Here is a 14,269-nt window from a genome sequence, read left to right as displayed (position 1 = left end):
TCCAGTATGATGGGTGTCCTTACAAGAAGAAGAGATTAGGACACAGACACAGAGGGAAGATGCAGGGAGAAGACGGCCATCTACAAGCCAAGGAGAGAGGGCTCAGGAAAAACCAAACTGACCAACACTCTGATCTCAGACTTCCAGCCTCCAGACTGCGGGAAAATACATTTCTGTTGTTTAAACCACTCAAGTCTGTGGTACTTTGTTATGAGAGCCTGAACAAACTTAATACACACACATACACACACACACAGCTTTATACAGGAGTATGATTTTGTTACTGAACCCCTGACTAAAATTACAACTTGAATATAACTTTTCTGTTACCAGCACATGAAATTCAAATTATAATTAATATTAATAGGCACACACAAACATGACTAGAGCTACCTTCTTCACAAAGGTAAACAAAAAATAATAAAAGCCTCCTGTTTGATCGATTCATTTTTCCTCTTTCTTTTTTTACCTTGTGGTAGAACTTTAAGGTAATTTCTTCTGACATTCAGTTCTCGTAGGGATTTCAGTTGCCCTATCTGCTGAGGCAAGGCTGTGATCTCATTGCAGCTGACGTCCTGCATTGCAAACAAAGAGAGAAACAGTAAACGCCTTTTGCCAGGAGATCAAGCATTTCATGTGAAATCTCCTTACGGAATTTAAATATTAGGACAACTACACAGGAACATTTTTATATTGGTCTCTGGGTCCGAGGTCAAGTGAGGCTTATTAGCACAGAGAAGAAGAAAGAAAGTGCAACATTTAAAACATCCTCTGAGAGAAAACAGAGAAAAGAAGCATGTTAGTAGCCTTCGGTAGCTACTCTGCCAGCCTCCAGGGCTGCTGTTCTCACATGCTTCGGTCTTATTTCTCACAACAAAGCCATGAGGTAATATTACTGGCCTAATATTCACAGATTAGAACACCGAGGCTCAGGAAAGTTCAGTCAATTGTCCAAGGCTTGCAAGTACCAGGGTTAACACTTGGAACAAATTTCCAGCCGACCGTTCACCCACTACCTTACCTTACAAAATGCCCATAGTTTACAGTGTATACCTATATATATTACTGCACTGTTTGGATGCATTATTTATTTAAAATGGAGTTCTTAGCAGAAGGCTGGAAACTTTGGACCTGAACACCTTTACAAACATTCTACAAGCAAGACTGTGGGGTATGCGGACTGTGTCTTCTTTGCTTTGGAAAAGTAATACTCTAATAGTAATCATTGGTGGGAACCACCTCTTGACACATGCAAAATGGTGGCCATGACATTTTTAATCTTCTGTATCATTATTACCTCCCCTAACCCCACTCTTCCTCTCGTCCCTAGTAGTTCTGGTCCTGCTCTCCACCTCCCTTACCCCAGCTACTCCGTTAGTCCAGACCAGCAGCATCTCTCAGCTAGACACTATAATGATCTTATGGCTGTTTCCAGGCGTCGATCTCCTCCTCGGGTCCATCCTTCACAGAGTGAAGATTTACAGGGTGTGAATTTCACTCTATCATTCATCAGCTCAAACACCTGCAACGGCTCCTCAGGATAAAGTCCCAAACTCAAATCTGCTCAAATGTTTGCCTTCTCCTGTGAGCCTGTGAGCTCCTAGATGGAAGAGACTGTGTCTTAGTCACTCTGCCTCCTGTGCTGAGCAGAATGCCAGGTATAAAGTAAGGGATCAGGGGCTTCCCTGGTGGTGCAGTGGTTAAGAATCCGCCTGCCAATGCAGGGGACACGGGTTCGAGCCCTGGTCTGGGAAGATCCCACATGCCGCGGAGCAACTAAACCCGTGCACCACAACTACTGAGCCTGCGCTCTAGAGCCCGTGCGCCACAACTACTAAACCCGCGTGCCACAATTTCTGAAGCCCGCGTGCCTGGAGCCCATGCTCTGCAACAAGAGAAGCCACCGCAATGAGAAGTCCGCACACTGCAACCGAGAGTAGCCCCCGCTTGCCGCAACCAGAGAAAGCCCGCGCACAGCAATGACCCAACGCAGCCAAAAATAAATAAATTAATTTTAAAAAATAAATAAATAAAGTAAGGGATCAATAAATATTGGATAAGACTTCTGAAATCCATTTATGTTGATGTTCCATAATGTACAGTTTACTCTGTCTCTGGCTGGGAGCCCAAGAGGCTCCAACATACACCAAATTTCTTGCAGGTCTTGCTTGGTGTCACAGAACCACAAATATATTTGGGCCACAAATGATCCCAATGAGATCAAGTCCTTAAGCATCCCACATCACTGATGAACCTGCAAAAACTCCCCTTCACTCATCCTCTTAGAAAGCAGCAAAGCCTTGCTTCAGAAATCGGTTTCATATTCACTCGGATGAGAACTCACCATTGACCAATTCCTTGAAACCTCTGTGCTCCGTGTAACAGCAAGGCTGTACGGAACACAGTGGATCACTGCCCTCTAACCTCATCTCATTTACATATTCCTCAGGTGACTTGCCAATCTGTCAAGGTCATGAAGGCGCTAAATGGGTATCACTTGATGAAGAGGAATAACATCGCCCCTATTAAAGGAAACGAAGCTGTCATCTGTAAAGCCTGGGTGTACGCATTGGAATTAGCCCGCCATACTGTTCCATACTCAGCTGTCTGACTTGGGGGTGGGGCAGGGGGCTGGCGCGTGACAGGTTAAGGACATTAGGTGTTCAACGGCATCACCCGCAAGCTGGCTACTGCTGCACTGCTTCTGGCCCAGAAAAGTCACACAAAATGTTACGAAAGACATCCCTAATGTTAAAAAAAAAAACGACAAGCGCATCTGCAGAGACATAAATGTCTAAGGAAGTAATTACATAATTAGGAGGTCCAGAGATTTGTTCAGTCACTCTTAGCCCCTCACTGAATCAGTAAATTACTCTGCCTGTCTGAATATACTTCCATATATGAGAAGTGAAAAGTAAAATGCCACCTTTTCCCAGTTACTATGGCATTTCATCAGCCACAAAAGTCAACAACCAAACCCTTTCAATGAAAGTTTTATCTTTCTTTGCTTCCACCAAGTTACCAAAAAGCAAGAGGTACCATTTTAAAATCTAAGAGTCCTCACACAAATGGTACACAGGTAAGCCCTAGAAATATAGGAAATTAAATCATTTTATTGGACTCAGGACCCGGCACAGTCATGTTGGTGATGGCTGAGAGGAGGGGAGGTCATGGGAGAAGAATTAGTGAGAATTATTTTCCACCTCAAAGGAGAATTTATGTTGACACCTAAAATGTTTTATAAGTCTGTGAGTGATAGCATGAGAAAGACCCTTTTGCAGATTACGGGAATCACGTATTTTTCAATGTGAAACTGATGATTTTCAGAAGTTTTAAGGACATAATTAAAAAAAAAAATTTCTCTTAAAAAAAGAGAGGTGGGAGAGGAAAGCTAAAAGAGAACAGATATATTTAGGCAGCATAGTCTCACCATGAAATCTCCTGAGATGAAATGCATCTTTATTCTACTTTTTTCCTGTGTACTACACTCATCTTGCACGTTGTTGATTAACCCCAGCTAGCCATGAAATTAAGAGTATGCTGTTTCCATAAATATAAGGTAATTTTTCCAACATATATTTCTAAATGGCCTTATCAAAGAAAATAGACTCCCCTCAGCTATATTTAAACACTTATTTACCTGCAGGGAAATTGCTTTCCTAATTTATTTTTTTTAAAGAACTTCACATAATGATAAAACAAGTTTTTCCTTCTAACTTACAAGACAGGACATCTGTAGACAATTAGAAACATAAAGTCCAATTGTCCATTCACATTTTGAAGGGTATATGGCGAAGGTCAAATTATTTTAATAGGACTCTGCACTGCTGTCCGTTACTTCCTGTCCTGCCAAAATAATGAGGGAAAAAGCAAGATAAAGACTTTTCACTCTTGTATGATCAATATTGCAGAAAACTGTGCAAACTCAATGCCCTCCCGGTATTGAACCTTGCCAAGTTTTAAAGAGGTTATGAATTTCATCACAAAAATAAAACCCCATAGGTAATTATGTCTTAATTAGTTGGGAATGAGGAGGAGGACAGAGAGGAAAATAGTCTAGATGTTTTCAGATAACGTATTTCAGGTTAAAAAGTGTAAAAGCAACATTCCTAGAATAGCCTGGCTCTCTATAACATGTCTGTCCACATTTAGTCTAAAAGAAATAATGGCTTTTTTTTGGGGGGGGGGGAGTTCATTTTAAAAAGATATGATTTAGGAAAATAAATTTTAAAAATAAACAACATTAGTGCCCCATATTTCGGCAATACTGAGAATTTATCAAGCTGTGAGTTCCAGATCCAGTAACTTCTTAGAATAGTCAAATGAATCCCTTCTGAATGGTCTATTAGCCCTAAGCTATGTCTTGGAAAATAATTATTCCAAACTACAGTGAAATCAAATTACCATATATTCAGCATTATAAAGTTATAAATATACAGGTAGGCCCAATTCTATTGTTTGATACAGAAATGAATCTAATCATTATGCATTATATAATCACATAAATACTCAAACTTAAGTTTTATGAACCAGCCAGTCTAATTTTGTCATTTAGATAAAAAAAAAACAAAATAGAGAATTTTAGCTATGACTTAAAATACATTTATTTTCCACTGGTTTAATCAAGATGCTTTTAAGCAACCAAAAGAAAAACTTTACAAGTTAAGATTCTCATTTCATCACAACTCTTCTGGGCAACTAAAAAGGTCTCTAGAAGGGTTAAACGCATGCTGGAGATAAATACATTTTAGCTGACTGACTGCTAATTGCTACCTTACCTTCAGAATGCAAAAATGACAAGGATTTAAAACAACAGCATAGGTTCAAGGATTATTAAACTAGGAAATGTCCACTTTCAGAATATATTTTTTAAAAGACTAGACATGCTTTCTTAAGTCGTGACTTCTAATGAAAGCCAACATAACTACTGCGTCAAGATGATCTTGGTTACAGAAGGTTTCCAGTAAGACCAGGCTAAGCGGCAGATCTGCACATGGTATTCTCATGAGCTACCTTCCCCTGACTCTTGGGTTTTCAGAAACTTAGCGTGGTTATACTACAGCTTAAGTCGTATTTTAAAATCTACCTCTTGGGCTTCCCTGGTGGCGCAGTGGTTAAGAATCTGCCTGCCAATGCAGGGGACACGGGTTCGAGTCCTGGTCCAAGAAGATCCCACATGCTGTGGAGCAACTAAGCCCGTGTGCCACAACTCCTGAGCCTGTGCTCTAGAGCCCACAGCTACTGAGCCCGCGTGCCACAACTACTGAGCCCGTGCGCCTAGAGCCCGTGCTCTGCAACAAGAGAAGACACCGCAATGAGAAGCCTGCGCACCACAATGAAGAGTAGCCCCCGCTCGCCGCAGCTAGAGAAAGCCCACGTGCAGCAACAAAGACCCAACGCAGCCAAAACAAAATAAATTTATTTTTTAAAATCTACCTCTTTATTTAATTGAAGAAAATGCAAACGTTCTAACAGGAAATATAAGCTATTAATACTGGCCTCCCATCATGTGACCATGTCCATTTTTGGAAATGTCTTTTGTATGACTCAGTGTAACCTTAGGTAAATATCTTAACCTCTCTGTTCCTAGGTAAAAAGAAAAGGTGAGATTATAAATAATTCCAATTTCCTTCCAACATCAGGAAAATCCATCTACCATATCAAAAATAATGAAGAGATTTTGTTTGAAAGATAGATACTTAACTCACTTAGGAGTAATGTCAATTTTGATTTTTCAGCAATCAAAAACCTAAATGCCTGTAGTGAGGACTTCAATTTTAAGACAAATCAGTATGTTCATTTAAACTCAAAACTTTTTCAAGCAACCTCTGATATGATAAATTATTACCTCTCAACACTTACTGAGAGTCTACTTCTAGTATAAAACTCTACCTCACACCCTTCCACATACCCAGCAAACACATACCTCACCCCCACTGCTCTTCATAAGAAACGCAGAGAGAGAAGCAACAGAAAGGACCCTGCACAGGCCACGAGTTTCCAATTCCCTCACAGAAACCAGAGAAGTTAGGAGGCATCTCCAGAGACTACGAATGGACCTACGATTACATCAGACATGAATTCATGTCTCCATTACACCTACCTCAGAGACTGGAATGCGACACATAAAAAAAAAAAACGAAGGAGAGATTTTCCTCAGAAGTTCCTCAATACATTCTGTGTCTATAATCAATCCCTGAATTCCAACTCTCCACACAACCAAACATTTCACAAAAAAGAGAAAAAAAAAAGTAGCATGTCTGGTCAGGGCCAGGAAATGCACCTTCCAGTCAGGTACTACCTGAGTCAGGCCCAGTGAGTTTGGGGTTGTAAAAGCAGGTTTCTAAAACAGTGATATTCTGTTCTCTTACATGAAGGTTAGAGCCGGAAGACACAATTTTCACACACGGCATGAGTTGGGACAGGGCAGAATTGAGAAAAACCAAAGCAGAGATGGACCCCAGTGTGGCAGCACGTACAGAGAACTGGTGAGAAAACTTCTAAGACCTTTGGCAAATGCCCCATAAAAGGTTCTCAAATTTATTGTGTTCTTCCTTAGTGTGCCTGTCTTCTTCGGAGCCATCTGTTAATCATAACATGGCGTTCATACAGTATTTCTTACCAAATATTTAACACACCTTATCCTTCGGGTATGATTTGACAAGTAAAAAACACAAAAAGCATGTTTCCAGGATGCTGACACTGTCTTTATGAGTAAAATGAGGTTTCGTCAACCCGAGAGAAGTCTGCTGACCCTGGTGCCTGGCTTGAGGTTCTTCAGTGAGGGAACTCTCAGACAGACACGGTCCATTTGTACCACACCCTACTTCTGTAACATTCTCCCGGCCTGCCCCAACTTGAATGGGAAAAGCACTGCAAGTTGAAATAGGGCAACTACACAGAAAGAAATCATGGCTCCTCTCCACGAGAGGCTTAACGATCTAGATGAGGACCCAGTGAGCACAGCTGCATTGTACTGCAGAAAGGCCTTGGGCTTTCAACAGACTAACCTGGTTTTCACTCCAGCTCTACCACGTCATGGCCCCACGCCCTTTGGGTAAGTAATCCTGAAACCCACACTTGTCTGCGCAAGGTAGACAGGATATCCACCTTGCTGGGTTATTGTCAAGGTCGAATGATAGAACACATGTCAAGTACTCAGCAGAGTGTCTGGCATGCAGTAGGTGCTCAGTAAATGCCAGTGCTTTATCTCTTTCCTGGATAGAAAGAACATGCAGATACAAAGACTTACAAAGCAACACAGACACACAGCTACAGCTCTAAGGAGACAAGCGGTACAGAAGTAATTCAAAGTAGCTGAGGAGGTCAGAAAGTTCTAGATCATTCTCATCAGAAATGACCCTTGAGGGGCAGCTCCATAGAGCTTAGGTTCCCCTAAGTTCTCCGGCACCCGAAACAATGTGGAAATATATCCTCGCCTCTCCTGTGGACTCAAGAAAAGACGTCTCAGAAGTGTTACTTAATGAAAGTCTTCATGGAAGGAGGAAAAACTGGTTGTCCATATTCTTTGTGCAATCACAATCACTAAATGGCAATGCTTTATGTTTTAAGATTCTTAGATAATTGTGATATATTCAAGAAAGTAAGATACTGTTTTCCAAATCCAACTCCTCTCAAAAATTAGAGAGGGCACCCTTCTTGCAGATGGCCACGGTGCTTTGGTTTTTGTTTTTTCAGTGAATGATGACTCTGGAACATTCGCTCATACTTGGACGAGAAGAGAGTTTACAACTCAGTTTAGGATACTCTTTGAGTCTGATGTGAAAATTTCTCAAATATTTCTACCAAAATAGTTCAACAGGGCTCAGAGCCTAATAATAAGCTGAGAGATTTTATCAGCGCTACGTGACTGAAGGTACTCTGAGTGCTTGGGGAGCACCCAAATGTTTTTAACAAGTTGGTTACTATGTAACTACAAAACAGGGGACTCCTACGCAATTCCAGAATTACTTCAGGCTCTCCAGGGAATTTTTTTTCCAATTGATAGCTAAAACTCATCTGACATGGTTACCTGTAGTATCAATACTATTTTAAGCAAAAAGATATGAAAAATAAATAAGAATGGATGGAAACTAATCTTTTTTAGTCTGTGACCTTAAGCAAGGCCAGTCACCCCTTGCGGTTAAATAATGGCAAGTTATTAAATATTCACCAACTTCACAAATAAATGCTTTTTGTGAAGGTCACACTTGCCCATAGAGCAAGAAGAACACAAGCTATAGAGCTGCCCTGTCTGGTAGGGTGGCCACCAGCCACACGTGGCTATTAAGCAGGAGAAATGTGGCTAGTCCAATCTGTGCTGTGTCAGTGGAAGACCTCAAAAACTTAGTAGGAAAGAAAGACTACAAAATATCTCATTAATTTTTTTTTGTAGAGATGTTGAAATAATATTTTAGCTATCTAGGGTAAACTAAAATGAATTTCATTTGCTTCTGTTTTTTTTTAATGTGGCTACTAGTACCTGTAAAATGACATTTGCAGAAGGACAAATATCATACGATATCGCTTATATGTGGAATCTCAAAAACAATGGTACAAATAAATGTATTCACAAAACAGAAACAGAGTCACAGATGTAGAAAACAAACTTATGGTTACCAGGCGGGGAAAGACGGGGAGGGATAAATTGGGAGATTGGGATTGACATATACACATTACTATATATAAAATAGATAACTAATAAGGACTTACTATATAGCACAGGGACCTCTATTCAATACTCTGTAATGACCTATTTGGGAAAAGAATCTAAAAAAGAATGGGGGTATATATATATATGTATATGTATAACTGATTCACTATGCTGTACAGCAGAAAGTACACAACATTGTGAATCAACTATACTCCAAGAGGGAGGAGATTTGCGGACGTATGTACATGTATAGCTGATTCACTTCATTCTACAGCAGAAACTAACACACCATTGTAAAGCAATTGTACTCCAATAAAGATGTTAAAAAAAATACATCAAAAAAATTTTTTTAATGACATTTGCTGTCTGCATCATGTGCTGGGTGAGGGACAGTGCTGGGTGAGGGTGTTTCTGCTTGGGTTGTAAATCAGCTACGCCAGGGTGACCGACCCTCTGGGCATCGCTCACTGTCTCTCTGCCTTGGGTTTCTTCTTTTGTAAGATGTTGAGAGCTTGGACTAGACGTCCTTTTTTTTTTTTTTTAAAGATTGGGTTTTTTTTTGATGCAGAACATTTTTTTTTTTTGTCTTTACTGAATTTGTTACAATAGTGCTTCTGTTTTATGTTTTGTTTTTTTGGCCCCAAGGCATGTGGAATCTTAGCTCCCCGACCAGAGATCGAACCTACACCCCCTGCATTGGAAGGCGAAGTCTTAACCACTGGACCGCCAGGGAAGTCCCGGACTAGACGTCTTTTAAAACCACTGTGGCTTTAACATTCTAGGATTCAAGTGTGCAAGAGTTATTGCTGGTGGAGAAAAGACACAGGACAGGCTGATGGCAGTGTTGGAGCCGGGAGGCAAAGCAGCTTCCCTAGAGCTGAGCTCCAGATGGGGGCCTAAGAAAAGCCCAGGGCATCCCTTACAGCCACCCAGCAGCTCATGTGCCCCGAGCCTAGAGACAGTGCTCTTCTACCTCTGCCGCCTGCCACCAGCAGCTGACAGGAGAATTTGAGGAAAGCCCTGCCCCGTGTGGGGCTGGCTGCAGGGCTCAGCACGTGCACCACCTATTAGCAGATGAGCTGCTCTGTAGCAGCACAGCCCATGGGTGGCACGCTGTCAGCTTAAGCCCAGGGTGCAGCGGGACAGAAACACATTACGGCTGCCAAAGGCTGACTTCACCGACGTGCCACACATCCACTCCGCAGGAGCCCGACAAGTGGAAAAACACCAACGCTGTACTCATACAGTGTTTGCAAGACCTAATCCAAACTCTAGCAAACCCAGATTTGGGGGTTTATCACACTCCTGAAAGAAGCATTTTTTTAAAAAGCAAATAACTATCAGTTTCATCCGAAGTGTTATTTGCTATATCTTTTGTTTTCCAGAATCAGTTAAAATGGAACCTTCTGAGTTAACTTGGATTGAAAGACAGAGTCGCCACTCACTGGCACGGCCCTTGGGAGTCCTCACAATCGGTCCCAAGCCACCTCCTTGGTCCACTGTCCACGATTTGACAGCAGCCTTCAGCAAACATTTTTGGGGGCATCTATCTTGTGCCAAGCACTGGGATAAAACAGCAAGTAACACCCAGTTCCGGTCCTGAATCAGCTTTCGAGGTGTAGCGGGTGTTGGCCTGGAGAACGCCAAGTGAGAAGACAAATGTGGTTCCCTGAAAATTCAGTGATACGTAGAGGGTGCTGGCCTTAGGAGCACCCAACCCTGGCTTGGAGGATCTGGGAAGGCTTTTGGAGGAAGTGAAATCTACCTTGGCTAAGAACTGACCAAGAGAAGAAGAGAAGGAAGAATCAGTCCTTGTGGAAAGAGTGATGTGCTCAAAAGTCTAGAAGCGAAAATGAACAAGGCTGGAATTCAGAGGGTAAAGGGGCCAGGGACAAGAGATGAACCTAGAGAGGTATGCAGGGGCCAGACTCAGCAGGGCCTTGAACACTCTGGGAAGGAGGTGATGATGGCCTGAATCTAAGCCGTGGCCTCGAGGGTGCAGTGCCCAGCCTCACTCCACCCAGCCTCAATGGGATCATACTGCTTCACACTCCCCAGGCATGCCGTGCACTCCCGGGCTGTCGGGCCTTTGCACAAGCTGTCCTTTCTCTCTTGAGTGCCTCCTCTGTCCCTTACATGGACTTATGTAAGGCGCCTCTCAAAGGTCTCTTCCTGTACAAACCCTCCCCAACCCCAAGACTGAATCAATCAATCAGTTCCTACGCCATGCACTTACTTCTTGTAATAGAGACTTTGTGGAGAGGAGGGTGTCTGCCCAAATTAATATCTGACTTCTTGCAGAATCACCCCTCTCGGTGGCAGCCGAGCAGCCGTGTCCAGGCAATGTGACCACGTGCCTTGGGCATCACTGACCAAGTCAGGAGAGGACGCTGGAACCAGGTCTCGCCTCTCTCACTCAGAAACCAAGGCTGAGACATGCTAGTAGGTCCTGCCATGTGCTTTATCTGGGGGGACATTTAAACTTGGGATCTATGGGCTAGGCGACCTCTCCATTGTATGGAGAAAGCTGAGCAAGAAAACCAGTGGCTTCCGTGGTTCTTGACAACTTTCCAGTACCTTGTTCTAGTCACTCACGATCCCTGACCAGATGTCATGGTGCTAGGGATGTGAAGACCCCTGTCTCCTTGTGACTCATCCCAACTCTTGGCGTGAGCTAGTTGGAATGGGTTTCAGATACTGTCATCCTGAAAAAGGTACTCTTTTTAGGGCCCTATTGCCTTTATACAGAAATTACTCACTTCTGTCCTAAAATCAAAGTGGATACATATGTGACATGGGGGCTGTCACTTTCAGAGCCAATTCCAGATGGACACATGACCATAGAGTCACAGCACTCTTTATCTGGGCCTCACAAGCCACCACCCCAGTGTTCCAGGTGGTCCTGAAAAAATTAACTGGAACTGACACACAAGAGAAAAGTTACTGGCCATCAATGTTCTAGATTGGGGTCTACTTGAAGGAAGGTATTATGTCCTTTTCATGGCTGTAATCACAACATCCAGCTTTGTGCTGGACACAAGGGCAGTACGGAAGAATGCTTGTTGGAGGATAAATTATGACTATTATTGTTTAGACCAGTTGCTCATTCTTGACTCTTCATTCACCCAAGATATCTTTAGCTCAACAGAAGTACAGAAAGAACTCATTCTTTCCCATTTTAGAAACAAGGTCAGTAATTCAATTAGTGGTGAAGGAGCTGACATCTCGGTCTCAGGTACATACTTACAAGCCACTCTGCCTATCTATAACTTGTTCTTCTTTCTTCTCCCTGAGGATATGGACACATTTTAAAGTTACATCAATTTGGAGCAACGGTTCCTAAAATTCTTAAGAGAATCAGAGCATTCTCTTCTTTCCAAGTTAATTCTATACATTCATAAAGTTTGGCCTACTAACTTATTTGCAGATTATTTTGCCAGTGTATCCATAATGTATCATAAATTTATTTATGCAATCTGAAAAAAAAGTGATCTAAATACCATAGGATAATCTGTAAACTTCAGGAACTGTAAATCCTGAAAACTTCAGGAAGTGTAAACTACAGGAAACCTATAAATTTCAGGAACTCTGTCACAGCAAAGCCATGATTATTCCTTTCCCCACTTAATGTCTCTATCATATACAGACCTTCCCACAGGACATGATCCCCTCCTTGACCCACTGGAGCAAAAAGTCTTTCTGACTACCTTGATAGGCTACAATTAGTAAACAAACAAAAAGGGCATCTTAGAAATCAGTAACATACCAACTCCATTAACTGTTTGAGCTGACCTATCTCTTCAGGCAGTGATCCAAGTTTGTTGTTACTTGCAATTAAGACTTTGAGAGGCAGACCACACAGGCAGGCCGGCAGGGCGGACAGCTGATTCCGACTGCGAAGAAATAAAAGAACTCTGGTAAACAGGCAGGCTACTTCATACTGTTTGTGAACATGTTTTTTCAACAAACAAGGAGAAAGGAGTGACCGAAGAAAACATTTTGCAAATATAAAAAGTCTGATAAACTTTTATAAAAATGCAAATCCCAAGTGTATAAGAAAATAAAAAATAGTTTTTAAAAAAGAGGGGCATAGGCAGTTGTGAGGGAAACAACTTTTTCCACAACAAGGGACCCTATCAAGCCCCCTGAAGATGCTGAGCTGTTGGCCAGCTCGAGAGCATATGGGCAACACAGGCTGTACCACCAATAGCAACGGGAAGCTGGTGCCAACTGTTCCCTTTCTGACAGCGTGAGCGGGAGATTCAGCGAGGACGAAAGCAACCAGCCCAGCGCAAGGAAGCATCATCGCATCCATCTTAGCAGTGACGGGGAAGATCATTTTGCTGTAACTCACAAAACCACCGGGCCCATTTCCAACATTTTGATTCAGCTTCCTTTTCTTAAAGCAAGAGCTCTGTGGTTAAATTCTGCCTGGGTTATCTGTGAGAGAGCTAATTAAAAAAGAAAAAGGAAAAGTCGGCCTTCTGGCAAAAGTGAAGTTGGAGCCAAGAGGGGTTCAGTTTCACAGAGGAGCATGAAAAGTGTGAGCCCAGGCCTCACCTCTGCTCTTCACCAAAAGGTCTCTACTCTACTTAATGGTCCGCATTGAGAAATCTTTAAATTTCCCATCATCAACGCTAGTTGACTGAGAGATGGGAAAATAGCGGATAAATGAAATCTACGGATCACATCAAGGATACGTCGGCCATGTATTTACCTTCCCCTCCACAAGGAGCCCTTTTCCTGCTATCAAGTAAGGAGACAGATGGTTTTTCAGTTTCCCTTTCTTTCTCAGCCATTCTGCTGAGGGAGCCAACCACCAGGCAGTGAAATATCTACAAATCTGTATTTGGAACTTCTGCGTGTATTCGCACACGTGTGTGAGACTTCGGAAGCTGTGGTACCATGTGTGTATTTGTGGGTGTGCATATGTCTTTGTGTGTGAGAGATGAGAACAGACAGCTAGACTGGAAACACACCAAAATGTTATCAGTAGCCATTTTGGGAGAGTAGGTACAGTGAGTGGATTTTATTTTCTTTATTATACTTTGCTGTATTTTCCAAAATTCCTACCAAGTACTTTCATAATTTGGGAAGAAATATCATTATAAAAAGAAACTTCACTTAGATACTGGTTACATGGGTGCTTCTAGGTGTGGAAATTCATGAAGATGTATACCTACAATCTGTGCACTTTTCCACACATATGTTACAGTTCAGTGGAACCTTTTACTCCCTCACCCTACCACGTGAGGGGGTGGGTATCTGATTAGGACAGGGTGTCTCTAACGGACGGGCTCAGAAAAAGCAGGTGCTGTGCTGTCAAAATAGCCTTTCCAACCTGGGTGCCTCCCTGTGACCACTGTGACCAGGTGCCTGATGCCAGGTAACCATACTCTAGCAAGAAAATGTAGAGCCATGTCTTCTCTCCCCTGCCCAGATGTGAAAAGAAAGTTCTTTGCAAAAAGGCACAGAAGGAAGAGAGCTTTCTCTCAGGGGGTCCAGCAGAGGGGGAAGGAGAGTGAGAGCCCTGAGGGTGGAGGTTGTATCCTGGTGCTGGAAGGACCAGCTGGCTCTTAGCTTCCCCTTGGTTAGGATAACAGGCTAGATAGAATA

The 14,269-nt window shown here is 42.5% G+C and overlaps 1 protein-coding gene across 11 annotated transcripts in view; it reads right to left on the bottom strand.

Moving 5' to 3' along the window:
- Positions 1-14,269, bottom strand: part of LRCH1 (leucine rich repeats and calponin homology domain containing 1) — a 200,131-nt gene that overhangs the window by 75,588 nt on the left and 110,274 nt on the right. For 10 of the 11 annotated variants that reach the window (XR_003434742.1, XR_003434741.1, XM_027116262.1 and 7 more), the window contains exons 3-4: positions 12,420-12,546; positions 470-575 (exon numbers count right to left, since the gene is read on the bottom strand). Coding sequence is in view for 9 of the 11 variants with exons in the window: in XM_027116262.1 (XP_026972063.1) it covers positions 470-575; positions 12,420-12,546 (233 nt within the window). In the remaining 2 variants the exon portion in view is untranslated. Of the gene's footprint in view, positions 1-469; positions 576-2,344; positions 4,160-12,419; positions 12,547-14,269 lie in introns of those variants that run through there. The other variant, XM_027116261.1, reaches the window with a different exon arrangement.

The sequence above is a fragment of the Aethalodelphis obliquidens genome, unplaced genomic scaffold (genome assembly GCF_003676395.1).
Source record: "Aethalodelphis obliquidens isolate GAN/ISIS:26980383/991018 unplaced genomic scaffold, ASM367639v1 scaffold16, whole genome shotgun sequence".
Taxonomy (NCBI): Eukaryota; Metazoa; Chordata; class Mammalia; order Artiodactyla; family Delphinidae; genus Aethalodelphis; species Aethalodelphis obliquidens.
This window is presented reverse-complemented; position numbering and strand designations above follow the sequence as displayed.